Genomic DNA, 26,065 nt, shown 5'->3' with positions numbered 1-26,065 from the left:
CTGATGCTTTGATGCTTTTGAATCCCATAATGATCTCACAGCTCATTCACTGTTCAGCTCAGGGACAGTGATGGATGGATGATAACAGTTAAACAGACGGTCAGATTATTTCTACTGTCAGCTGTACGCACTTTCCTGACTTTCAACCTTGTTAGCATAGTGTTATCTTTGTGGCTCCTAGCTGAGGTTCTATGAGGACTACAAGTATCTCCTGTTGTCAAGTCCGATCTAAGGTTCATCCTACTTACTGGAGTAATGAACAACATTTCCATTGCAGAAGAGTCTAATGAGATGGTAAAGATTGCTCCAGGTATTAGTCAAAACCCAGGTGTTGCCAGGGAAACTGAATTTTGGCTTGTAAACACAAAGAAATTACTAAAAATTAAATGATTAAAACCAATTAATACATTTTGCTGTTAAAATGATGACTTGTAATCTTTGCTGTAATAAAAATCCAATAAGATCAGACTAATATATTTGATTATATGTTTGTTTATAACACAAATAAACAAGAGTTTATTTTATTTACAGAAAATAGAATAAATAAAAATCAACATTTTTTTGTATTTGTAATGTGTGTAATAAATGTTGACCTTTGACCTCTCCTCAGCTGGACTCCCCCCCAGTGACCCCCGTTCCTCTCCCCATCTCTCGAGCCAGCAGCGCCGGCTCCACCCTCTCCTCCGCCTCCAGAACTCCCAGCAGCTCCCGCAGGAGGTCCCAGTCCCAGCTGTCCACAGGTATAAATACTACATTTGCAGTACAAATACACACAAGTACATGAAACTGTCCACAGGTATAAATACTACATCTGCAGTACAAATACACACAAGTACATGAAAGTGTTCACAGGTATAAATACTGCATCTGTAGTTCAAATACACACAGCTATGTACATATGCAGTATAACTACACACAAGTATGTACATACAGTGTAAACAGACAGCTGTGTACATATGCTGTATAACTACACACAAATATGTACCTACAGCTGTAGTCATACACAGTGTAAATAGACAGCTGTATACATATGCAGTATAAATACACACAGGTGTATTCATATCCAGTATAATTTTTCTGTTTGTCGCGATGAGTTCAGGGTCAGTTTTATGAGTCGGTTAAAACCAGCGTCAGTGGTCACCATCACTCTTTACAGGATTACTGACAGCAGATTCATGTGAGATCCGTTTATCTTTATCTGTCCAGCATCCAATCAATTCATTATTCAGTTAATTCAATTTATTAAAACTTTATTTAAATCGCAGTTTTCGTTTGGGAACAGTGTTCATTTAACACAATCATTCAGAGTGACACTGATTGACTATCAAGCTAATGATAACGGATTTAAAAAGTAATCAACTGAAGGTCTGAAAGAGGAGACAGAGGCATTCTGGGAAATGTAGGAGATGAAAGCAGATGAATTAACTCCATCAGAGTCGATGGAGGAGGATTGTCACCCACTGTCAGTCTGTCCTGCTCGTGTCCTCATTCTGTGGTCTGATTGGTTGGTTTACAGACAGACAGGTAGACAGAGCCAGCCCATTGGTGGGGGACGGTGGGCAGGTAGGTGGGGGTGTATGCTGATTGGTGGATAGCTTGGCATGGAAGCGCTCAGCATGGCATGGTGCCTCCCCCTCCCTCCATCCATCTAACACTCCCCACCTAACCACAGAGCTGCACCAGCTTGTGTCTGTGTGCCTGCGGGCCGGGAGCAGGGCCCACGGAGCCCACGGTGCTGTTTGTGTCGCCTGTTTGAATGCCGGAGTCTCGTCTTATTAAAGATATTAATGTAAATATAAACCAAACCTCATCTGTGCAGAAGCAGGTTCAAGTCACAACGAAAGAAGAACGCTGTAAAGTCACAGGGCGAGGTTAGCCTAGCTTAGCACAGAGACTGAAAGCGGGGGCAAACTGCGAGCTTAGCTCCACCCAAACAGAAAAAACTCAAGTGTGATGTATGCCGTTAGTTCAGCAGCTCGTCAGCGCTCCGTCCTGTTCAACCAACAATGTGCCAATCAGAGAGGATTCTGTACTGTTTTCCCTCCTGATGGAGCTAGGCTAGCAGTTTCCCCCTGCTTTCAGTCTTTATGCTAAGCTAGGCTAACCCTGTCCTGGACACACAGAGATGAACTGATTCTGTGTGTTTTTGAGTTTGTTAAATCAGGAAGCTTTTCCTTGTGACTTCTGTCTGTGTGTGTGTGTGTGTGTGTGTGTGTGTGTGTGTGTGTGTGTGTGTGTTGCGACTGAGCTGGTGTCCCCCCTCCTCCTCCCCCTGGGCGTCCTGCTGATGAGCTGAGGATTGTGGGATTTTTTTTTACCTCCATGTCCACACTGATGAGTCTGATCACTGTCGGTGTTTGTTTGAACTGTTTCACAGGACGCCGACACAGTTTACCTCATACCTGTGAGTCAGTCTGATCTGCAGGTAACCATGGCAACAGTCCTGATGCTTCAGTAAAACACGAGGTGTCAGAATCAGAAGAGAAGTTTCAGATAAATAATTTACAGACAGCGAATGTTTTACTGCCAACAGAAATGAAACAAAGGCCAAAGATTTCAATCATAAAGCAACGAATTCTAAAATTTATTAATGAAACTAAATTAAAAAAGTTTCGCTCCGTCAGAGTTTGAAATGTCGATCACAACATTCAGTTTGTTAGGATTTAAATCCTCGTGGCCCTCAGTTGTTTCTGTACTTCCTACAGTCAGTGAGCAGTGAAAACACATCACGCTCATTAGTTAGCATGTTGCTAATTAGCAGTAAACACAAAGTGCAGCTGAGGCTGGAGGTTAATTGGTTTGCTCGTTAGTTGTTAGAGACCTTTGACCTGAAGGTGGCGCTGGAGGAGAAATCGGAGGGTCGTGATGGTGGTGCATCAGTGACTGACGTGAAGCTGCTGGTGTGGATCAGCAGTGTGGACATGGTCTGACAGCGAGACGGGTCACATGACTGATGGCGTGCTCTCTCCACAGGACGACTGAAGCTGACGGCCTGAGGCGAGCGCGGGGTGTCTGCCAGCACCCCGAGGCTCCGCCCCGCCGGACTCCTCCTCACGACCGGATGACAGAGCAAAGACTGATGGGACCTTTGGAGACTCCTGCGGTGATCGGGGTCTAACTTTTGGCTTTCTGTGTTCTTGCTGTGATGAAGGACATGAATGTGACTGAGAGACCACTGAAGGCTCAAAGAGCTGGTCCTGAACTGAACTGAGACCCTCTGCGTCTCTCTGACCCTGAACCACAGCATCTGCTCTCCGATCACAGTATTTCTGTTATTGTTTCTTTGTAAAGTCGCACTTTAAACCTCTAGATTAATTTCTAACCCACAGTCCACGTGGTTGATTCTAATATATGCATCATATGGTTGAATATTTATGTTTGACTTGCTTTAATCTTGTTTTTTTGTTTTATTTGATGCCCCGTGAACATTTTGAGATTCATTTTATCAGATCCTGATTCCTCCTCTGTGCTTTTCTGACGAGGCTGTCTTCGTGTCCTCGCGGTCCTCCTTCATCCAATCAGGGTACTCCATTGACACGGAGCTGTCCAATAAGACGAGAGCAATACAAGGAAGTCCTGCGTGTACATGAGTGTTGTTCTTGGATCCTCTTCTCTTCCTGTGGATGTTTGTTTTTCACGCTGAGCTGAAGAAGCTTCGTCTTCCTTTGAACGAAAAGACGCTCTGATCTTAAATTTCCTCGAGCGCTTCTCCTCGGCGTGCTCCTGCCGCCGTCTGGTCACCTCAGACAGCGTGCTCCTGTAGCTGCTGACCCGGTGCTTGATGTGACGCAGGTGGAGCGAGTAGTTAGTCGTAGTTGTAGCTGCTGTCTGCTTGCTTTGTCTCTGCTGTAGGTTTTTAAAGTTTGTTTTTTTGTATTTCCTTTTTAATAAACACTCAAACGAACCTGAAGCTCTCCGTGTCGTCCATGTTGATCAAAATGTAAAAGAACAGACTGATAGTATCACATACGTAAAGCTCAGGGTGATTTAGTGGCATCTAGTGGTGAGGCTGCAGATTGCAGTTAGCAGAACAGTCCCTGAAAGTCTCACTGTGCCACTTTGGTTTGTCCCTTCTGGGCTCCTGTGGAGGAGGAGCTGCTCCCTCTGTGGATAAAAAGACTGAAGGTAACGAAAACGCATCGATTCTTAGTTTCAGGTGATTCTACGCTAATAAAGAGATAACTGAATATTATGGTATGTCGCCGTACTGCACCTTTAAAGGAAAAGTTCATGAAGTGTAGTAGAGCTGGTTTACCACAACACAGACCAAATGAGATGCAGACTAATTAGTGAGCTCTTGAGGTATGAACTTCAAGTCTTTCTGCTAAGCTAGGCTAGGCTAACCATGTTCTGACTGAGACTGAAATCCGTCCAAACACTGAACGAGTCCTTTAAATCTGAGTCACCGTCAGCGACAAAAGAAAAACCGGCTTCATGAAATCCGTCTGCAAAATACTGAGAATCAGAATAATTATAATAATGATGTGAAGCTGATCGTTTTGTTTTCAGTTGTTCAGTAGTTTGACTGTTTTCAATAAAATCTCAGATTATTACAGATGAATGTTTTCACGTGATTGTTGTTCCAGTCGCTGGTCGCTGTGACGCTGATCAGCTCCGTATGTGATGTTTACAGATGTTTTAGTTCATATTTCCAGTCTTCAGATGGAGCAGCTGTCAGACAAAATACTCGTGAATGTACAAGTACCTCAATACTGCACTGAAGGTCAGTGTAAGGGAAAAGTACTTGTACACAGATCATTGACTCACCGAGCGGCAGTCCGTCTGCAGATCGCTCGTTTCCTCTCGGAGATGATTATTAATTTAATTTAACAGTCAGATACTTTCTGTTGAAGAAACTCGGGCTTTGAATGCAGCGTGTTTCCACGGTCATGTGACGTGTTTCTTTACTGCCACCTGCTGGTACAGAAGAGACTCTTCTTTCATCCCAACAAAACTTTATTAACAGTAAGAACGGTGCATTGAAAACAGACTCAGTGTGGAAAGCAGAGAAAAGTAGAAAACATCAGAAACAAACGTGTCGATCACGTGTTTCTGCATCATCCCCTCAGGTGAACGCAACACCTGACTCCAGCACAGGTTTCTGACTGACACGTGTTTTCTACAGATTATTAGTAATTGATTACCAACAACCTGAGATCCTGTTTCAGGTGATCAGACACAAAACGAGCTGCGCCCCATCGCTTCAGCAGGACGTCTCAGGAAACACACCTGCTCGCTTTCCAGGTGAGAGTTCGACGTTCAGGTTGATGAGCAACATGAAGCTGGTTAGCTTATCTTAGCATAAAGACTGGAAACATCTGGTTTCTTTCATTTGCACAACAAACAGTGAACACAACTAAATCAAACTTCTTCTTCAGCATGTCTCTGCTGGTTGCCTGGCAACCAGCCTGGCATAGAGAGTTAAACGGCGAGCTTCAGAGATGCTGATTGATGGATTTTGATTGGCTAGCTGTTTCTGGTCTTCATGCTAAGCTAAACTAATCTGCTGCTGGCTGTAGCCTCATATTTTCAGACACGACACTAATGCTAACTGAAATGTGGGCGTCGTCTTGGCGTTGCCGTTTCACTCACAGTTAAATGTCTTCCTGTTTGTAGCTTTGCAGAACAGATGAGACGCCGCCGTGTTTCGTCGTGTGATCTCGCTGCCCGAGATCAACGCAGCATCGCTGTGGGTCCATCAGACCGAGAGTCAAACTGACATCGTTCTTCTCTGATACTAAGACAAACGGATTTCCTCGACATGTCAGCGAGTTCCTGTACAGAAGAGCGTCTTTAAATTACACACTTCTTCTTCTTCTCCTCGCTCTCAGTGAGACGGAGGCCTCTGGAGGATGTGTCACATGATCAGACTGACACACACACACGCCGCAGCGTCCAGGTCAGCTGATGCATGTGGTGATGATGTCAGTACTTCCCAAACCGTCTGCGGCGTGCCGCGCCTCAGAGAGAGTCGTCGAGCGGCGCCATGAGCAGCTGCAGCTCTTTGAAGGCGCTGCCGTGGCGACCGACCTGCGTCGCCTTGTTCTTCACCATGTTGCTCAGGTTCTTCAGCTGTTTGCAGCACATTCTGCACTTCTGGTGTCTGCAGCAACACAAACAACAGTTCAGTATCAGATCAGGATCCTGCTGACATCAGTTTAAGTCTAACCTCAGGTCTATCTCTGAGCCCCCGCTGGTTCAGAGTTCCACACTGATGCCTGATGATTTTTTTAGTTTGATCATTTCTTTAAGTTTCGTTTTAAATTCTTTGAAGTTTGAAGGTTCAGTGGCGTTGAGTGATTCTTCAGAGCTAAACTGTAAAAGATGGAGGAAAGACTCCACAGTCCTGCTGAAGAGAAGCTGAACCCTAACCCTAACCTCCAAACTCCAACCCGTATTCAGCAGGACGTCTGGACAGAAAGACGTCTGGACAGAAAAACGTCTGGACAGAAAGACGTTTGGACAGAAAGGAACTCTGGGAGATAAACTCTTGATTTATGGACCTGTTGTCCTTCGTCTCTTACAGTGTGGTCATAGTTGGAGTAGATCTGAACGTTTTTACATTCACTTCCTGTTTGTGTCTCTGGCTCTTTGAATCATCGAGCTGCTGATTCGGACACAGACTAACTGCTGAAAGGCTGAATGGTCGTCGGGGAAACACACTCTGTCTTTTCCTGCTGACACATTTCTTCGTGTGTCCACACAGAGAGATCGTCTGCTGAGTCAGAACTGAATCTGTCGTTTCTGAAAGTCGAAGCGTTCATCAATCAATCACCAGACGGCGACTCACCGCTCCTCTCGCGTGATGTCCACTCCGACGGACGGCGCCGCCTTCAAAGTGTCTGAGATCAGCATCCAGAAGTGTTTCATGATGAGCTTCAGAGACGTGCAGCCGGTCTGCATGTAGCTGAATTCATGAAAAAATAACGTGCAGATTATTGATGACGGTAATCTTTAAAGAGGAGGAGGAGGCTGTGTGATCAGTCACTCACCTCTCGTATTTACTCTGCAGCAGTTTGTCGATCTGAGGAAGAATGGTGGTGCACAGATCGAGCTTCCACAGCGACCTGAAAACATGATTATTGATCCAAACAATCACTGGAATCATAGTTAATATCAGACTCTTTATAAAAACAGCTGTTTCATCCACACACTCTGACATGTGCATGTCTTCTATTGTGCTGAAAAAGCAGACAGTCACTTCATCTTCATCATCATCATCACTTTCTGACACAAACAGCCTGACAAGGTGATGATGATGAAGATATGAACCAACTGATCCACAGATTTCCATTAATGCAAAGTGTCATTTCAAATCACCACCAGTCCTGACTGACGGACAGAAAATATGATAAAAAAACCTGGAATCTGACCTGTGCTGATTAACTGATCAATATGTTGTGCAGCGTGTGTGTGTAGTTTGTGTAGTTTGTGTGTGTTTGGCTCACGGTTGGAGGTTGATGATGTTCAGGATGTCCACCACAATAGACAGGTCATTCATAGACACAGCAGTGTCCAGAGCGCTCTGCGGAGAGGAAGCAGACAGGAAGTGAAGAGGAGGGACAGGAAGTCCCTGTTCCTGACAGGAGCGCACAGTGAGCAGGTATCAGCGCTGGTCTTTCATTGGCCGCTGTGTGTTGCTCACCTTGATGTCCTCGCGGGCCCACACGGCCCGGACCGTCTCCAGGTTCTTGTGTCGGCTGCTCAGCATCACGCACATGGTGTCGTGACCCTTCTTGATCTGAGACAGAGCCTCCTCGTCGCTCAGAGCGCCGGCTCGGTTGTTGGGTGAAGACTGAGGAGGGAACAGACGCAGCTTCCATTAACGCACATCTGTCCACATGTTCAGCAGCAGTAAACAGGAGAGGTCTCTCAGGGATCTGCTGACACTGACTGAGAGGTCACATGACAGAGTTTTGGCTATTCTTACATTTCTAACTGAATTCAGTTCAGCTGAAGTCCAGGAGGACTCGACATAAACACATTAATTACAGATTAATTAAGAAACTGAAACGTGGAGGCTTCACACACGCTGAACCTGCAGCTCAGAAGATCCCAACAATCAGTTTCAAGATCCGAGTGACCAACTCAGGATCTGAGCAGGTGTGAAATATCTGCTCCTGAGTGATGCTGCTGAACAATGAACAGATGTCACAGTGAAGATGACCTTTGACCTTCATCATTCTATCCTCTGAGACGTCTGTGTGAAATGTTGTCATAATGAACACATGAATTATTGCATGATGGTCAAAAATGTGTTGTGTGAGGTCACAGTGACCTTTGACCCCCAAAATGTGATCAGTTCATGCTGGAGTCAGAGTGAATGTCCACATCACCACAGAGAGCGGGACGGACAGCAGAAAACCTCGTGGCTCTGAGCTGAAGGCGTTCAGACTCACAGGAAGGAAGTCGGCCACGTTCAGTCCGATCGGCTCGTTCCTGGTGCTGAGGATGATTTTAGGTTGAGGTTTAGACTTCGCCATGGTGACGGGAGGCTGCGGGGGAGGCGGTCCGGAGGAGGGGGGGTTGGAGGACGCCGAGCCGACAGCTGAGGGGGCCGGGCGCTTCACACAGGAGACCACTGTAGGCTCCACCCTCTGGACAGGTGTGGAGGAGGCCAGCGGAGGAGTCTTTAACACACACACACTGAATGCATCAGAAACACGGTGTCGCTCCATCAAACACATGGCTGCATGGCTGCTGCGTTCACTGACCTGCTGCTTTTCAGGAAAATGAGAGACCATGTCCTTCAGCTGACGGCCAATCGCTAATATGGTCTCTGAGACAAAGAAGACGAAGGGGGACAGTAACTTCACTGTGAATAGCACCAGCACATCATAACTAAATATTGGAATATGAACGAGTTTCCGCAGATTATGTGTTATATAGAGGCTGCGCATGGATGCCCCGAGTACTCGCATTATACGGATATACGCGTCGCTCCTCTGGGGCTAATTTCTTCAAAACGACTCCAAATGCCACCAAAGTTGTCTGGGTGAGTAAATGGTCGTATTTAATGCTACAAATAAGGTCCAGGTTGTAAAAAACCAAAGTTATCCTTTAACATAGAGGAGAAATCTAACTTTTCACCTGGACTTTCTCAATAAAAAGCCGTTAGTTCACCTGAAGTGTCACAGTGATGAGGTTTGTGATGAAGATGTGATGACTCACCGTCCTCTGGAGGAGCAGGGAAAGGCTCTGACATCCTGGGAGGCGTGCGAGCTGACAGACAGGAGAACTGAGTCAGCAATGATCAGTCAAACACAATAATAACATCTTATTATCTAAAATATCACGTTTACATACAGCAGCTTTGTGTTTTGTCCACCTTTACAGCAAAAAGAAAGAAATAAATGCTGCTTAACATGAAAGAAACTGAGCCGAACAGAACAGCAGCTGATCCGCGCTGACATGAGCTGTGACGCTGACGGTCCACCTACAGATGGCGTTCCTGGGCTGGAAGATCTCCTTATAATCTTCTGCGTTGTGGATTTCGGCCGACGACACTTTCTCTTCGGCCTCGTCCTCACTGGGGCTCCGCCTCTCGCCTTCGGGGCTCCGCCTATCAGCGTCCGACCTCTCCCTCACCCTGATGACATCACGACATGTGACGGAGAAAGGTGTTTTATTCAGGTCCGGTTCTTGTGTAGCAGAATCACTTTTCGTTCTTCTTTGGAAGTGAAACTGTAAATTAGAGCGCTGGAATGTGACGTTTAGTCAAGTCGAATCTGGTGTGTGGATTTAACTTTTGTTTTCATGAAGCTAATGAAGATCTTAATAAATTAAATTAAATTAAATTAAATTAAATTAAATTAAATCTGATTTCTAAGTTTACCTTTTTAAAACTACTGTATACCTTTTTGGATATTTGATTTGTTGAACAGTGTTGTCTTCAGACGAGCAGACAGACAAAAACTTTACATATTAAACACAATAAAACTGTCAAAGTTATGACTTAAACCAAAACATATCTCATCGCAGAATATATAAACACTGTCTCAGTGTTTTCTGTGTGGTTAAATCTTTGCAGGTGTGTCAGCTGCGGCAGGTGAGCCGTCTGTTGGAGCTGTCGTACCTCTGCGAGCTGCAGGTGGTCGTGGGCCTCTCGTAGTTTTTGCGCAGCGCGGCTCCTTTCGGATCCTTTGGCTCTGTGAGCGGCTGGTTGTCCTTGACGATTCCCTGGATCTTAGAGCCGCCGCTCTTCTTCACCCTCTTCAGATCCACCACGTAGGACGACACGCTGGAGAGCTGGTGAGACACGCCGATCTGACAGGAGGGGGGCGAGCAGACGGTTCGAGGGGACGTTTAATCCAAATACTGTGTTTTTATAAGTAACGGTAATGTTTTTCTCCTGGAGGCGGAGCTACACACCAGCTGCTGGTTGCAGATCGCCAGGTCGGAGACTTTTCCCCAGGCCACCGGCACCACGTCGAAGCAGCGATCGGGCTCCCAGCCAAAGACCCGCAGAGAGTCCGCGGCCCCGCTGTACAGACAGCCGCCATCCGGGCTGAAACATAAACACCTGAAGCCGGGGGGGTCAGAGGTCAGAGGTCATATCACAGCAACATGCTCTCCAACCTGCGACACTGAGAGAAAACTCACCTGACCGGAGTGGTGTTCCCCTCCATCGAGCCGACCATCGTGAACTTCTCCAGATCCCACAGCTTGACGGTCCTGTGGACGAGACAGAGACAAACTCACACAGTGCAAACGTCCAGCACGAGCTTCAAAGCAGCAGAGCCTGAAACACTGAGGGGACACAGTCACGACTGCAGGTTCAGGTGTGCCAGCGTACCTGTCGGAGCTGCCCGAGGCCAGCAGGTACTCGTTGGGGTGAAACTGGACGATGTTGACGGCTGCAGTGTGAGACGTGAACTCTGTGATCGTCTTCCCCTGAATCAGGTCCCACAGCTGACAGAGACGAGAGAAGACACTCAGAGTGTTTTACTGTTCGGACAGAGAACGGCTCGTTACGTGGACACTACGTGGTGAGCGAACAGTTAGCAGTTAGCATTCACTGAGCTGTCAGAGAATCACTGAGCTCGGCTATTTCACACACCTGAGTCTCAAACTGCTGAACTGAGTCTCAAACGATTGTTTTTGATGCTTCCTGGATTCTGAAGTTTTTGTTAAGATCAGGACTCGTTCACTCCTTGTTGGAGCTCTGAGAGCTTTTTCTAGTTCAGTATCTAGTTATCATTATGGATTTTACATGTTTTTAGGAGGCTGTTTGCACTGATATAGATTCATAAAAACAACATTAACTTTGTAAAGCAGTGAAAATACAAAAGAATAACAGGTTAATTATGTCTTTTTATATGAGTCGGTCTCCCACAGTGTCGGCTTGGACCAGTTCTGCCCTTGAACAAATGTAGATGACCTCTGCTTCAACTGAACACCAATAGAAAAAAAATAAATAAATAAAACAAAAACAAAAAACTGATTTAAATAACGAACTCAAATAAAAGAATAAGAATACAAATGTGAGCAGTGGATTCCAGCAGTGAATAACAGTTTGACTCTCGGCTCAGCAGCTCCTGAACCAGGTCCGGTCGTACCTTAACGGTTCCGTCGTCGCTGGCTGAAGCCAACCACTTCCCGTCTGGACTGAAGGCTACGCTCCTGACTGCCTGAGTGTGACCCTGCAACACAAACACCAGCACGGCTTCACCTTCAGGACGCATCGACGGACACTGACTGTTATTCTGAGACACATAATGGATCCGTCTGCTGCAGAGGACGCTGACATCTGACGTGAAAAACACTCGAGTCTCAGTAGCAGCACTTTAACCGACTTCAACATGATCTGAATACGTTTTTAAATGTTACTGGAAAGTCTTTTGTCTTATTTCAACACGTTCTCGCAGCTCTTACCGTGTACCTGAACACGTATCCTTTCCTCCGCACGTCCCACAGCTGACAGACAGGAAACCACATGACCCGACAGCAAGAAAACAAACAGAGAGACATTTCAAACAGTACAAACACACATTCTCCATGACACATGGAGCCCCCAGCCCCCCATGAACCCAAACTAAACCGAGTACAACCTGAACCTGAACGCTGCGTCCCAAACCAGACGTAAACTATTCACAGGTAAAATCTCACTACACAGGCAGAAATATCCCACAATGCAAGTGGTTCGTCGTGCTGGCTGTCAGGTGGTGCAGATGCAGGTAGAACAGAGGCTGGCACAGGTTACCACGGCTACACGTCTCTAACCAGTAAGGAGGCACTGAGGAAGTGACGTGATAATTATGTGCTGAAAAGATAAATACTGCTGTTTCTTTACGTGTGCTGAACGATGAAACCTTTCCAAAAACAGACGTACAAACACACACATGAGCACACCCCCACCTTGATGTTTGTGTCCATGGAGCTCGAGGCGAGGAAGTCTCCAAACGGATGGAAGCCCAGACTGGTGATGTTGGCTTTGTGTCCCATCAGAGTCCTTAAAACTGGAGAAGACAGGAAGCAGCAGAGTCACACTGACCGACAACTGGACCGAGTCAAAGACGCCATTTTCACTGAGTATCAGAGAGCTGATTAAAAAAAAAACTGCAAATACAACCAACGAGCTTCAGAGACGGACTGAAGTCTGAAAAACTCATCTAAGGTGTGAATGAAGCCGTTTGTCCAAACACATCAGTAACATATCCTCCTCCCAACTGTGACCCCGTCCAGGAGCACGGACAGACACACACACACACACACAGACACACACACACAGCCTCACTCTTGGCAGCCTCCATGTCCCAGACTCGTATGGATCCAGACTGTGAACCAGTGACGATCTGATCCTCTGACGCGTTGAACTGGACACACTCCACTGGGTTCTTGTGACCCGTCAAACTCTGAGAGACAACGAGCACAAACACACACAGTCAGGGTACGCTGCTGCTGAGCACCTTTCACACCTCCTTCAACGTTTGAAAATGAGAAAAGTGCTTCATCACAGAATCACAGCGGCAGACCAGTAAAAGTCCAGAGCCCCCAGCTCCATGTTCTCTCAGCTGTGGTGTGGTGTGGTGTTCACGTCAGAGGTGCAGTGACGAGGTCTCACCATGATGCAGTTGGCCTTGCTGACAGCCCAGAGGTTGACCCTGCAGTCCTCCCCTCCTGTGGCCAGCAGGCGGCCGGAGTTCTTCCCCAGAGCCAAACAGGAAACGGTGCTGGAGTGAGCCTCGAACTCCTCTGTACAACAACACACGAGGGACAGATGTGGTTCTGTTGTGCCTCTGAAGACGCTGCTGGTGTCCCTGCAGAGCTGCACTGACTGACAGCTTTTGAGGACTTGAACTCAGCAACTCGTTCACGCGGACGAGAGGCAGCAATGGTGGTGTCATTACTCAGATCAGGGTCGAATCATCTTTGGCTGACACTTGAACATCTTCACTGAGAACTTCACTTTTGCACAACATACATATAAGTTTCTCTTGCAAGCTTTCTTGTTCTGGTTTATTCGGAGTCAGTTGCACACTTTGCTAAACATTCTGATAAACTGCCCCCCAGTGGTCATAGACTTCATTACAACTGCAGAGGCACATAAAAACACAGGATTTGTCATGATGCACAAACTAAGGTGTAGTTAAAACTAGTATATCAGCACTGTCACTGTCTGCAGACCTACTTACAGTTCCTGCTCTGTAATCCAGACAGGAGCACAACAGACACATGAATATTCAACGAGCAGAGGAACCAGTTTATTCCTCTTCACATGGTGTTGGACTCACCAAACCAGAGAACTCAGGTGTGGATTGTTGCCGGAAGCCACATTGAATTCAGATAAATGTAGGGAGGAACATCTGCGTCTTCAATGTCCTTATGTGCATTTGTTTATCATTAAATTGTCTTGAAACAGCAATTTTATCATGAATTTGATGTCAACAAAGTAAAGCAAAAAAATTCTTCCTGGCAGCTTGTGGTGGCAGTGAAACGTTTGATGTTAGCAGGATACTATAAATACCACGAGACCGTAAATCATTTTCTGTTTAGAGACTAAATAAGCAGACAGGAATATATCAGTGTTACATCACTGATTTCAGTCTAAATAAAAGAGGATGTTTAACAGGAGCAGCAAAGGCTGTACTCACGCAGTCGCCATGAGATCTTGGTGGTGTTGGCGGCAGCCATACTTGTCACACTGGGAGACTGGCTGCTTTGTTAGAAGTTCTGGACCGCTGCTGAGGTCAGTTCATGAAGTTCAGTCAGGATCAGTGAGGACAGACATCAGCTTCTCATTCACTGTCTGCACTGAGCTTCCTCCACCTGCACACAGATACATACACCTGTTGACACTCAGCATGGTGCTGTCTGTGTGTGTGTGTGTGTGTGTGTGCAAATACACATGCATATCTATAATTGGACTGCTGCATTACTTCACAATGATAACATGTAACACTGTTTGACTAAAACCATCCAGACTGGATGTTCACTGTCACACAACTGAAGTGAGTTTCAGCAGTCTGCTAATTGATTTCCATATTGAACGGAAATGATTGTAAAGCACCGGCTGCCTGGAACAATGAAAACAAACAGCAGCATGGTTACAAAAATGGTACTTTGTGACATTAAATATTCGCGATTTGTAGTAAATGGAATAACACAAGCAGAACTACTACTGTGCTACCTACTGTACCTTCACAGCAGACATCAGCAGACTTTAATTAATAAATTAACTTAATAGTAGTCATTTATTGATGCCCACATGATGAATTGTAATATGGGTAGGCATGATTAGTGTGACTTTAGCCTGCAGCTTTTCCATATTTTCGTTGACTTATTTTCTATTTAGGCTTTGTTGTTGTTTTACTGCTCTTCATTCTAAGCTGTCAGTTACAATCGAAGGGCGTCTGAACAGTTTTCTAGTCTTGGTTCTACATTGTGGAGGAGTTCTCCCTCACTCAGCTGCTGTAGAAGACTGTGGACACAGCCGAAAGCTTCGGGAACAGTTGAGCACTTACTGAACTTTGAGTTCAAAATGTTTAGCACAGTCTATTTTAATCATTGTATCTTAGCTGATTCTAACTGTCGAGCTTTTTGGTCAACATTTGCTATTTTAAATATGTGCAACAAATAAAATGACTTTTCAAGAAAAAAAATCCATAAATACTAAATAAATTAGCCATTTCAGTATTAACTGCAGTCATTTCAGTAGAGCTGAATGCATCGACTTACTGAAACATTAGTATCTGTGTCTTGAAAGCTTTTTATCAGATTTTATTCCTTTGACTGCTGTTACCAAAACATAGTTCCATCATAGTATTTGGCTGAACTGACATTTCTAACCTGGCAGATTTAGTGACACTAGAGGATGAAAACGTCCAAAGTGTCGACCAAATAGTCTCATCTGAGGTGTTACTGCTCCACAGACAGACCTCTGTAAGCAAACGTTAATACTAGAAAGCTATCAAAACATGAGACTCTCTGATATCTGAATTACTGAAATTTAATTCTTATCAAAATAAACAGCTGAAACTGCTCAGGTCACAGAATTAAAGGTGTATCACCGGAAGACTCAGGTAAACACCAGCAATAACGTAGCTAACTTAAGCTAACTTAGGGCGAGGTTAATGTTTAGTAAGCTAATTAAAAAACACCACTGAAGTAATTTATCAAGCGTCACTTTAGACAACAGATTAGCTAACGCTAGAAACAGGCTCGAGTTAAATGACTGAAACGTACAGTCATCTTCATCACTAAGTTACATTACTGAAGCACTCCGAACACTTGTTAGTTATGCTAGATTTAAAGTCAACAGTCGCAGGTGGTGAATTAACTGTCGTTAAAGAACACTAGCTAACGTTAGCTAGCAGCCAACTAATAAAAGCTAGTTAGCATAGGGTAGCTAGTTAGGGCTAGTTGTTGTCTCAGCATTTGCGTTATGAACAAAATGCAGATCGCGGTCAGTTTACCTTCGTCTGTTCGCCGCCGTTAATCATCTGAATGAGCGGGAGGTTAAAGTTTTACCGTAAAACCGGCGGCAGCTAATCTGTCCCAGCAGCTGATGACAACTTGTTGACAGTCTCGTTACTTCTGGGCTGCAGCTTAGCAACTGATGGACAAACCCTCTACTTCCGCTGACGTCATAAAACGTACTTTAAAAAAACTTTATTGAAGCAAATGCCAATTAATATGTTGTAATACAAACGATAAATGGAAGCGTAATGTAATGTGCTTGCCCTATATTTGATTTACTAGATATATTTGAATGACTCCAGTGAACTAAGTTAACAAATAAGCATCGCATGAATAAAAATCTGTCGTTTTGATATTCTATCAAAAAAACACATTTCAAGGGATTTGCACTCGAAAACTGACAAGAAATCAAAGAAATTGATTAACGAATAACGGTATGACATTACACAGCAGGTGGCGATAATGCTGAAGATGGATGCAGGGAAAAAAGGAAGGAGAAGAAGACAGTTGGAGGAATCAGGAAGTAGTTGTCAACACTGGTAGTCTCGCTCAGGGTTTTATAGGACAGAATTGACTTTTTTTTTACGGTAGTTTACGTATAAACCACCACATATTAAACCCCTTCAATGAGTCTGTTTCACTGACAAACGGGCAGCAGCAGCGCTACTTTTATTTAGAATCGGAGCCGTCCAACATGGCGGCGGTAGACGTGGAGGATGAGAGTATTTTGGCGTCGATCTTTAAGGACAGCTTTCCAGACAGCTGGAGGGACAACCCGGACTTCGCCGCCTACCTGTCCGAGCTAAGCTCCTTCGGGGTGGAGAAGCTGAGTCGGGAGCCGGAGCGGCTGGCAGAGGAGCGTGCTCAGATCCTGCAGCAGACCCGGGAACTGGCCTTCTCCAACTACCAGACCTTCATCCGCACCGCCGACTGCACCGAGCACATCTACCGGGACTTCGGCCGGGTGGAGAGCAGCGTGTCCCGGCTGCTGGACAAGCTGCCCAGCTTCGGGGAAAGATGCAGGTCAGTGCCGCTTACAGGTAAAGGTGTAATAACACTAAAAGTGAGTCAACAACTGTGCAAAGGTGGCATCATCCTGGGGCCCCAGACCCTCAGGGGTCCAGAGGCTGCAGGTTCACTGCGGGGAAATTAGTGAGTGTTAATTCAAGTGAGTGTTTGTTAATATAGTAAATTAGCTTTAACTGAAATAATCGGGCCTGAAAGCAGCACCAGCTGAAACAAAATCAAATAAAACGGAGGCTACGGACAAGGTGTCCCCTGACCCCCCGGGCCTTTGCTAATCCACCCGTGGACATGAGACATCTTAGTGGTAACGCAGGTGTGAATGTGCTCTCCATGTGAACACTTGTTTGTGTTCAGGGGCTTCATGAAGGAGGCGGAGGAGATCGGAGCGAGTCGCCGGATGAACAGCCTCACGCTGAACCGTCACACCGAGATCCTGGAGATCCTGGAGATCCCTCAGCTCATGGACACCTGCGTCCGCAACGGCTACTACGAGGAGGCTCTGGAGCTGGCAGCATACGTCAAGAGGCTGGAGAAGAAGCACTCCTCACTCCCCGTCATCCAGGTGAGTCCTGGTGTGTTTGAGACGCAGATTCAAGTGGGATGAAAAAGATGACGGATTGATTCGTTGAAAATGAATCGAAGCATCTGAATGATGATTAAATGAAGACTTTTACAGACAACACCTCAAGCTTCAGGTTTCCACCATTCTGATATTTTAAAAACAGAAACAATAACTCATTGATAGGCTGACAGTGATCTTCAGTTGCAGCCCTGAACAAGATTTCAGCTTGCCTGTGAATATTCTCATTCATCCAGGTCATTGTAAGCTTTAGGGCATTCAGTCGTTCGCAACTGGACCTCGTCAGTTTGTCTTAGAAGACGTTTCGCCTCTCATCCGAGCAGGCTTCATCAGTTCATCACTTCATCAGTTCGTACGCAACCAGACTAGATAGATTTCAGCTTGAAAAAAGACTGAAATGATTATAAAAAGAGTTGCAGATTAATTTCCTGCTGATGGATTTACAGACTAATCTTGACTAATATTTGACATCTCGTATCTTCAGGGTATTGTGCGTGAAGTGCGGCAGTCGACTCAGCTGATGCTCAACCAGCTGCTGCAACAGCTGCGCAGCAACTCGCAGCTTCCCGTCTGCCTGCGTGTGATTGGCTACCTGCGGAGGATGGACGTGTTCACGGAGGCGGAGCTACGGGTGAAGTTCCTGCAGGCGCGAGGCACCTGGCTGAACTCCATCCTCGCAGCCATCTCTGAAGACGACCCCTACTTCCACATCACCAAAACCATCGAGGCCTGCAGAGTCCACCTGTTCGACATCATCACTCAGTACAGAGCCATCTTCTCTGACGAGGACCCGCTGGTGCCCCCCGCCGGTGGGCAGGTGGTGGTGAACGAGGCCGCCATCTTCCACGGCTGGGTGGTGCAGAAGGTCGCTGAGTTCCTGGGGACTTTAGAGAGGGACCTGCAGCGAGGCGTGGGGGGCCGCCTGGACTCCCTGCTGGGTCAGTGCATGTACTTCGGCCTGTCCTTTAGCAGGGTGGGGGCGGACTTCCGCGGACAACTTGCACCGATGTTCCAGCAGGTGGCGGCGGAGACCTTCGTCAGGGCCGTGCAGGAGGCTGTGGACAAGTTCCAGGAGGACATGAACTTGTACACGCTCATCGCCCTGCCCTCAGTGTTGGGAGGGACCATCCCTCCTGTGGCCCCCAGCATCCAGCCTGGCACCCTGCAGCCCCCCATGTCACTGCTGGACTTCCAGCCGCTGGCCTGCTTCCTCAACAACATCCTGACCGCCTTTAACGACCTCCGGCTCTGCTGCCCCCTCGGCCTGGCTCAGGACGTCACCAGATGTCTCGAAGACGCCCTCAAGAAGGTAAGCAGACTTTAAGGACAAGTTCCCTTCAGGTGAGTCACACCTTCGTCATCAGACGGGACTTCTCTCATTTGCATGATGATGAATCACAATTCTTTTCTTTTCTTTTTTTTTAACTTTTGGCCATTTATAGAAGAATGTTTCTGTGCTGCAGAAACCTGCAGGTGTGCACACCTGACAGCAGCTGTCACACTGTGCCAGACATTTAGTCCTGTATGTAAAACCCTGGTTTGGACTGACCTCAGCACTGCAGTGAATCTGGATATTTAGGTCGTCCTGCTTCTTCAGCTTGTTGGTCTCATTACCCGACAGCTTGAGGTTGGACTGGTGTGATGAGTGTTGCTGGTCTTGTTTCCTGTCAGGTGACCCGTCAGATTTTGGTGTTTCACCGGGCGGAGGAGTCGGCCTTCAGCGGCAGAGAGAAGGAGCTGTTTGTTCAGTTCTGCTGTTCGTACGCTGATGATCTGCTGCCGTTCCTCAACCGCTGCCTGCAGGTTCTGTTTCCTCCGGCTCAGCTCGCCGTCATTCTGGGTGAGGGTCCTGGTCCTCTGTCATTTTTAAATCATTACTTATCATTTCACTCAAAAAACCTAATAATTACAGTGATCTGCTCGAAACAGCTTTACAAAGAAGTCCAGAAAACATTAACCAACCAGGAGGCAGAACAGAGAGACGTCAACGAAAACAAGCGTGAGGTCATCATTCAGTCTGAACTGGAGAAATGAATCTCAAATAATATGATATGTAATAAATAATCAGTCTAAAGGACAGATTTGATCAATCTGATAGTGTTTGTAGTTACAGTGAACTGTCCTGAACTAAAGCATTTACGATCAACAGGTTGCTTCTTTGGGTTTTTCTCATATTTCAACAGCTCAATAATCCAAATTCAGACCCGTGAAGTCTGAATAAATCTGACAGCTGAGAGTTTCACACTGTTCACACTGAAGTCGTGGCAGCATCTCGCCGTCTGTTCTGGTTCAGGAGTCAGACTCACCTGACTGTGAATCACTCTCAGACCAGAAACTGAAGTTGATCCTCAGACGTTTAAACTCACTGTTCTTTGTTCTGCAGGTGTTCCTGCGACGCAGCTGCACAGGTACGGCAGTTTGGGCTGCATCGACCTCCCCGCGGTCCTCGAGCCGCTGGACTTCCTGCTGCCAGAGCGAGAGACGTTAGCGCCGCAGACAGCGCCGGAGCTCGACGTCACCGCCGAACTCGACAGCCTGACGTTTGAGACGCAGCTCAAAGACCCGCTGACAGAGCCTGACCTCACAGTGGAGGCAGGACGTCCAGATCCAGCACCGACCCCGTCAGGCCTCAGAGAATCTGAGTCTGAACCGACGGAGTCCAGGTCTGAAGAACAGGATGAAGAGACGCTTCAGGATGAAGAGTTTTCTTTGGAGTAGTGGACACTAAACGATGATGATCGAGGGGCTTTTATTTCTGAGGTTTGTGGGTAGTTTCTGGATAAAAATTAAAAACTTGTTAACTTCCTGTCCTCTGCTGCCCGACTCTTATTTTCAAGGTTTAGGGGACAGAGACTGGTTTAACAGGAAGCTCAGCAGGCGTCCATTAAAAGATACGAGGTTTGTAGAGGTGTTGTAACACGTCTGTACCGTTCAGAGCTGCAGCGATCAGTCAGCTGATTCAAAGGAAATCTGCAGCCATTCTGATTGTTTAGATCATTTTTCAACATAACATCAGACATTTGGTGGTTCCAGGTCTCTCAAATGTGAGAACGTGCTCATTTTCTTGGTCTTGACATCTCTGTTAAGATGTTTTCTTCCTCTATTCGAGCGCCTTCAAATATACAAATTCCAGACAGACACAACAGGACCTGAAGTCTCCTGGTGAGAAGACGGAGACGAGCTTCAGTACAGAGAGGTCCAGGGTCTGTTTAGCCTAGCTTAGCACAAAGACTGGAAGCAAGGGGAAACTGCTAGCACGGCTGATTTAATGTTGGGACTGTTCCTTTAAGATCTGGATCAAAGGACTGACAATCAAACGCATGTCTGTACATTCAAATGAGATTAAAGATTCAGTGTGAACAGATTCTGTGATCATGTGACTCTGCAGCAGCTGAGGTTGGTGATTGACTTTATTCAGGTAGAATATTGATACATTATATTGATAAATTGGGTCAACACACTCACACACACTCTTCACGCTTCTGTATTCAAAATCTTAGAAGGAAAAATGCTGGTGTTGCATTTAAAGGACCAAACAGCTGTTTCTGTTTGCTTCACCTACAGCCTGAAGGACCTGACGTTAACAGACTCAAACATGCAGAACCTCCTATATGATCCTTTCATTTAAGCTCCGGTCAGTTTACATGAGTCCAGCCGTCTGTCAGCTCCTCACTTCTTTTTGACAAACTTCTTGCCGGGGGCGTTGGGGTTTGCTCGTCTCCTGCCGCCTCCGCACTGGCCGTCTCTGATTTGGAGGTTGGCGGCTCGGCTGTAGATGTCGTTCTCGCAGAACGGCGAGGCTCCGGCCACGTAGTCCGGGTTGAAGACGTCGGTCTTCTGACGAGCTTTGCGGGACAGTCTCTGTTGCGGGTAGCGCTGGTCCTCCACCAGCTCAGGGTTGTGGCTGTGTTTCCCTCCCTGAGGCAGAGGCAGCGAGTACTGAAACAGCACACAGAGCGGTTAATGAGGCTGAGTCACACCTCGCAGGACCTGAATCCAGGCTGAATAACGTGGAAAACTTTCTGTATGGACTCTAATATTTAGGTCAACATGGACCCAACACACGAACAAGGTGCAGGATTCTCTGTGATTGTCACAGGACTCCTGACCTCTGACTGCACTGCACAGTTCTGGGTTTGGGTGTGTGCCTGTCTCACCTTCAGCCCCCTCGAGTTCAGCACTTTGGGGTTTTTGGAGAAGTGCATCTGCATGCTGCCGTCCTCGCTGACCGTCACTGCCAGCTTCTTCAGAGTCTTGTTTCCACAGTGAGGACAGAACACTTTGTTCATGTTGCTGGTCGTCCTGAAATTAAAAACACGTTCAGCTGAAATGCTCGTTCACATTTGACAGTTTACAGCTTCTGCAGCGACATCGCAACACGCTGGTCCAGAGACAGAGTCCGTTACACTTCACGGATTTAGTGACATCTAGTGGTGAGTTTGCAGATTACAAGCGCCTGAACACCCCTCGCCTCACCGCCCCCTTCCTAATGTGGAGGAGAAACTACGGTGGCCACTAAAAACATGAGTCAGAACGCAGGAGTCTCTGTCTGGACTCAGTGTTTGGTTTGTCCCTTCTGGGCTCCTGTAGAGGAGCTGCTCCCTCTGCAGATATAAAGACTCATTCTAAGTTAACAGAAACACAATTTTTGTCATCAGGTGATTCTTCACTAATGAAAACATGAATATTATATTACATTTGTGCCAACAGATCCCTTTAATCCCTCACACTGGACCTTGAACACAGTCCAGGACGCGGCTGCAGCAGCTCTTCATAAGTGTTATCGTTATTCCAATATCTGACCCAGACCCACATATCTGAGCTGAAACTTCACAAATGTTGTTTAATAATGATTCAGGCTGCAAGATTTTAAATTATATTTCACAAAATTAACAACTTCTCTCAAATTATGAAGCAATTTACTGATAACATTTGATTAAATGAGTGAATAAAGACAGTTAGCTTAGCATAATTGTCTGTTTCCCACTCATTATAAACTGTAGGAATACTACTAACACAGATTTCTCCATGTTTGCAGACAAAAATAAAACAAATACTGACTAATAATACAACTGACTTCCTGTTTACATCATAGATTGCTTTTGATTGGGCAGAGCTACAGCTGTTTCCTGGCAGCAGCATCTTAAAGTCTTTACTAGCTGAGACATTTCTCATGTTTTGAAGGTCTGATTTGGTAAATCACTTCAGGAAGGACTTTACAAACTCTTCCCTGTAGCGCCACCCTCAGGACGACCTCCACATGTCTGTTGGTGTTTTTGCTTTACAGACTGAAGCTGGACTCACTTGAAGCAGGCGTGACATCTCAGGATGTAGTTCCTCGCCTGTTTGATCAGCATCCCGTTCACGGAGAGAACATGAAGTCCGATCTGAATGAGAACGTTCTGGAGAGACATCAGAGCAGAAACGATCCGTCGGCTGATTAGATGAGAAAATCAATATGCATTTTAACTGCTGATCAATTATTCGAGTCATTTTTCAAGCAAAGATGGCTGAAAACGGCAGCTTCTGTCATGAAAGGACCTGATGCTCCACTTTGTCTTAATGACAGTGAAATGAATCAAAAGAAGATCTGAAGACGTCACCTTCAGCTCCAGAAACTTTTTGCTGTTTGATCGATGAATCGAGAGAATAATTATCTGAATCTCTCAACAACAGCTGCATCTTCAGTATAAAACATGAATAAACGATAACTTCAGTCACATTCGTTTACAGCCAATCAGACGTCTCGCTTCCAGGTACGAGGCGTCCGTTACCTGCATGGCGAAGTCGGTGGTCAGACATCCAACTCTGACATCAGCAGGAGCCGTCCAATCAGCAGACTCCATCTTCACCTGTTTGATGTTGCTGGGAGTGATCCAACCACCTCCATCATCATCCTCCTCCTCTTCCTCTTCAGGCTCGTTCTCTTTGTCCTCGTCGTCTGATTGGTCGTCCGGCTCGTCGGTCGGCAGCGATGTGTCCGACCTGCTCGCTGAGACGTCGTCCACTTTCTACAAATAAGCAAACATCACGTCATCAGAGCGACGCCAGGTGATCACAACAACCAATCAGCATCAACAACACAGTGCTGCTGCTGTCAGCCAATCAGGGTAAACAACTGAAACCAGCATCTTCTTCTTCTCTTTGGTGAACTCACCAGTAACTCCAGCAGGCTGTCGTCGATGGACGGCGGCGGCGCCCTCCAGAAGTGGAAGCTGTTAAACTCGTCGCTGTCAGCTGACGTCTGTGCGTCCGTCTGTGCGTCCGTCTGTGCGTCCGTCTGTGCGTCCGTCTGTGCGTCCGTCTGTTTCTGTTTGTTCTTTGAGTTTAAAACCTCCATCGAGTCCTGGAAGAGGAAACAAGACGAACAGCGTGTTTACATCCACCAGAGAACACAGGAAATGACCCGTGTTACTGCAGCTCAGTGCGGTTTTATTTTGAAATCCCTTCGTACTGATTTTAATTGTACTGGTGACACGCGGCGCTGATTCGAGGTGTTCAGTTTGTCTCTTGGAGCAGAGCTTTGTGATCTGCAGCGTGTCCACAGAGGAGACGACATTAAAGCAGCATCTGACAGATTTATCATCGATTCATCTGATTATTTTATCGACAAACCTTCGATCTATAAAATGCTTGAAGTGAAAAACGTTTCATAAAGCTCAAGTTAATGTCATGAAATCGTTCTTCGTGTTCTGAAGATACTGAATGTACGATCAGAAGACAAAGAACAGCATCGAATCCTCACAGACGACAAACTGACCGGGAGGCGTTTTGTGCTGTTGGTTTAGAAAGATGAAGAATCATCAGAAGAGCTGCGGATCATCAAAGTGTTGATGAGATGGAGACATTCAGCAGGTCAGCAAACACAAAGAAGAATCACATTTCACCCTTCATCCTCTGAACCGTCGACGAAGACAAACATGGAGCTCGTCTTTGGCTGTGACCCTGCAGGTTTGTCTGTGTGAAGACGCCGACCGTCCCTGCTGGTCTGACTCACCAGTAACTCCAGCAGGCCGTCGTCGATGGACAGCGGCGGCTCCCTCCAGAAGTGGAAGCTGTTGAACTCGTCAGTGTCGGCGACGTGTGACGACTCCGTCTCCGTTTGAGTCTGTGGGACGTTCAGAGTCTCCACGGGCTTCTGGAGGAACATCGAGGAAAGAATGAACTGAAAAGCGTTTTATTGTCCAGCGAGACGTTTTCATGAGACAGCTGAAAGCAGATTGAGTCAAGCCGTCATCTGGGCGTTACCTTGGAGGGGAAGTGGAAGCCTGCGACATTAACGGGAGTCTCTGGGTGTCGCTGTGTGCTCTGAATCTTAACCTGAGAAGAAAAGGTTCAAACATTGCTCTGCAGTCACACGTTAGCTTAGCACAAAGCCTGGAAACAGGGAAAGAGGAAGAAGTGAGGAGGGTTACAGCATCCTCATCATCCTCCACACAGACTGAGTCACATGATTCATGATGTCATCGTTTATTCACTCTGTCTGTCTCTGGTTTTATCCAAACAACAGCTCTCACTCCTCAGACTTCGTACAGATGCCCCCCCCCAGCCTTTCTCTCCCTGTCAGGTACCTTGACCTCGGGCTCTTTCTTCAGGTGCTGGGAGCCGACGTGCTCCAGCTCCAGCTGGTAGGTCAGAGCCAGGACTTTGATGTCGGTGGCCGACAGACTCGGGTAGTCTCCCGTCTTCTTGGAGAACTCTGTCACTGAGACGAGACACAAGCAACAGCTCAGAGTGGAGGATCAAACCTGAAGAGCCACAGTTCCAACATGTCAGGTTGTTTACAGAGGACGCAGGTACGGAACACAGGTGAGAAGGTGTAAAGTTATTTAGAACTTAAGAACATCTGGAAACAGAAATGAAAGGACTCAATATGATGTGTTCGGGGTTCAGTGTACCCAGTCTGATGTGTTCCGGACGTGGTTCCTTAAAGTTCAGCTGGTACGGCAGGAAGGCCAGGCTCCTCCTGGTGGGTCTGTCTCTGATCTCGTCCACCACATCTCTCAGAGTGTAGATGTTCCTGCCGATGTCCTGGAACACAACAAAGTGTTGATCAAACGACTATGTTCAGGCTCGAGAATGAAGCTTCACCTCTAAAAGTCGTCATGTGACCAGTCGAGCTTTTCAAAGATCTGTGAGGAAATCTTATTTCTGTGACTGACATGTTGCATGTCTGTGGATTCTCACTGACCCACAATCAGAAGTAACGTCATCATGAAGGACAACACAATGTCTATTTCTTTGCTAATAATGAATAATCCTTAATAAACCGGTCTTTGACGCTACAGTCGGATGTTTATCGGCTGGTCCAGCTGCCTGTGTGCGGATCTGAGGGCCTCCATCACAGTTAGCTTCACTCTGGTTAACTGACACCACTGACGGCTACGAGCTAACTGCTGCGAAGCTACTGTCATTAAAAACGGCTGTTAATGGTCGAAAGGTAAGTCAAACCTCACCTGGAGAGGGGCTTTCTTTAAAAACGCTCCTGCGTCTGCGACAACATGCTCCACCAGGGTAGGCGCCATGTTGGACTGATGACCT

The 26,065-nt window shown here is 46.5% G+C and overlaps 4 protein-coding genes across 15 annotated transcripts in view; 2 read left to right on the top strand and 2 right to left on the bottom strand.

Annotated features, from left to right (window-relative positions):
* The window catches only part of kifc3 (kinesin family member C3), a 40,859-nt gene extending 36,955 nt beyond the window's left edge, over nucleotides 1-3,904 (top strand). For 9 of the 10 annotated variants that reach the window (XM_041949370.1, XM_041949222.1, XM_041948906.1 and 6 more), the window contains 3 exons: nucleotides 611-740; nucleotides 1,517-1,563; nucleotides 2,974-3,904. In XM_041949370.1, the coding sequence (XP_041805304.1) occupies nucleotides 611-740; nucleotides 1,517-1,563; nucleotides 2,974-2,982 (186 nt within the window). In that variant the 3' untranslated portion in view covers nucleotides 2,983-3,904. The remainder of the gene's footprint in view (nucleotides 1-610; nucleotides 741-1,516; nucleotides 1,564-2,973) is intronic. The other variant, XM_041948981.1, reaches the window with a different exon arrangement.
* A 1,040-nt stretch (nucleotides 3,905-4,944) lies between these two features.
* Nucleotides 4,945-16,049, bottom strand: katnb1 (katanin p80 (WD repeat containing) subunit B 1). 2 transcript variants are annotated; one of them, XM_041950033.1, is made up of 20 exons: nucleotides 15,915-16,049; nucleotides 14,094-14,268; nucleotides 13,064-13,194; nucleotides 12,737-12,854; nucleotides 12,358-12,458; nucleotides 11,875-11,916; nucleotides 11,559-11,642; nucleotides 10,796-10,911; nucleotides 10,603-10,674; nucleotides 10,372-10,522; nucleotides 10,076-10,266; nucleotides 9,441-9,589; nucleotides 9,172-9,222; nucleotides 8,715-8,779; nucleotides 8,400-8,630; nucleotides 7,646-7,795; nucleotides 7,449-7,525; nucleotides 6,993-7,067; nucleotides 6,791-6,907; nucleotides 4,945-6,103 (listed from the first exon to the last, which is right to left on the bottom strand). In XM_041950033.1, exons 2-20 carry the CDS (start codon nucleotides 14,131-14,133, stop codon nucleotides 5,962-5,964), a joined length of 2,103 nt encoding a protein of 700 aa, XP_041805967.1. In that variant the 5' UTR covers nucleotides 14,134-14,268; nucleotides 15,915-16,049; the 3' UTR covers nucleotides 4,945-5,961. The 2 variants fall into 2 exon arrangements, with proteins under 2 accessions (XP_041805967.1, XP_041806050.1); XM_041950116.1 differs by having other exon boundaries at nucleotides 15,970-16,016.
* Nucleotides 16,050-16,425: 376 nt separating this feature from the next.
* On the top strand, nucleotides 16,426-20,330 carry cog8 (component of oligomeric golgi complex 8). The gene is made up of 5 exons (XM_041950247.1): nucleotides 16,426-16,941; nucleotides 17,299-17,506; nucleotides 18,009-18,833; nucleotides 19,196-19,364; nucleotides 19,908-20,330. Exons 1-5 carry the CDS (start codon nucleotides 16,613-16,615, stop codon nucleotides 20,240-20,242), a joined length of 1,866 nt encoding a protein of 621 aa, XP_041806181.1. The 5' UTR covers nucleotides 16,426-16,612; the 3' UTR covers nucleotides 20,243-20,330.
* A 586-nt stretch (nucleotides 20,331-20,916) lies between these two features.
* nob1 (NIN1 (RPN12) binding protein 1 homolog) lies at nucleotides 20,917-26,049 on the bottom strand. 2 transcript variants are annotated; one of them, XM_041950585.1, is made up of 10 exons: nucleotides 25,981-26,049; nucleotides 25,423-25,555; nucleotides 25,096-25,229; nucleotides 24,773-24,844; nucleotides 24,522-24,662; nucleotides 23,682-23,870; nucleotides 23,299-23,535; nucleotides 22,829-22,926; nucleotides 21,682-21,826; nucleotides 20,917-21,463 (listed from the first exon to the last, which is right to left on the bottom strand). In XM_041950585.1, the coding sequence occupies exons 1-10, from the start codon at nucleotides 26,047-26,049 to the stop codon at nucleotides 21,194-21,196; spliced, it is 1,488 nt and encodes a 495-aa protein (XP_041806519.1). In that variant the 3' UTR covers nucleotides 20,917-21,193. The 2 variants fall into 2 exon arrangements, with proteins under 2 accessions (XP_041806519.1, XP_041806602.1); XM_041950668.1 differs by having other exon boundaries at nucleotides 24,522-24,659.
* Nucleotides 26,050-26,065: the final 16 nt, after the last annotated feature.

The sequence above is a fragment of the Chelmon rostratus genome, chromosome 1, assembly GCF_017976325.1.
Source record: "Chelmon rostratus isolate fCheRos1 chromosome 1, fCheRos1.pri, whole genome shotgun sequence".
NCBI lineage: Eukaryota > Metazoa > Chordata > Actinopteri > Chaetodontiformes > Chaetodontidae > Chelmon > Chelmon rostratus.
Note: the sequence above shows the minus strand (reverse complement) of the source record. Positions and strands in the feature narration are given on the sequence as shown.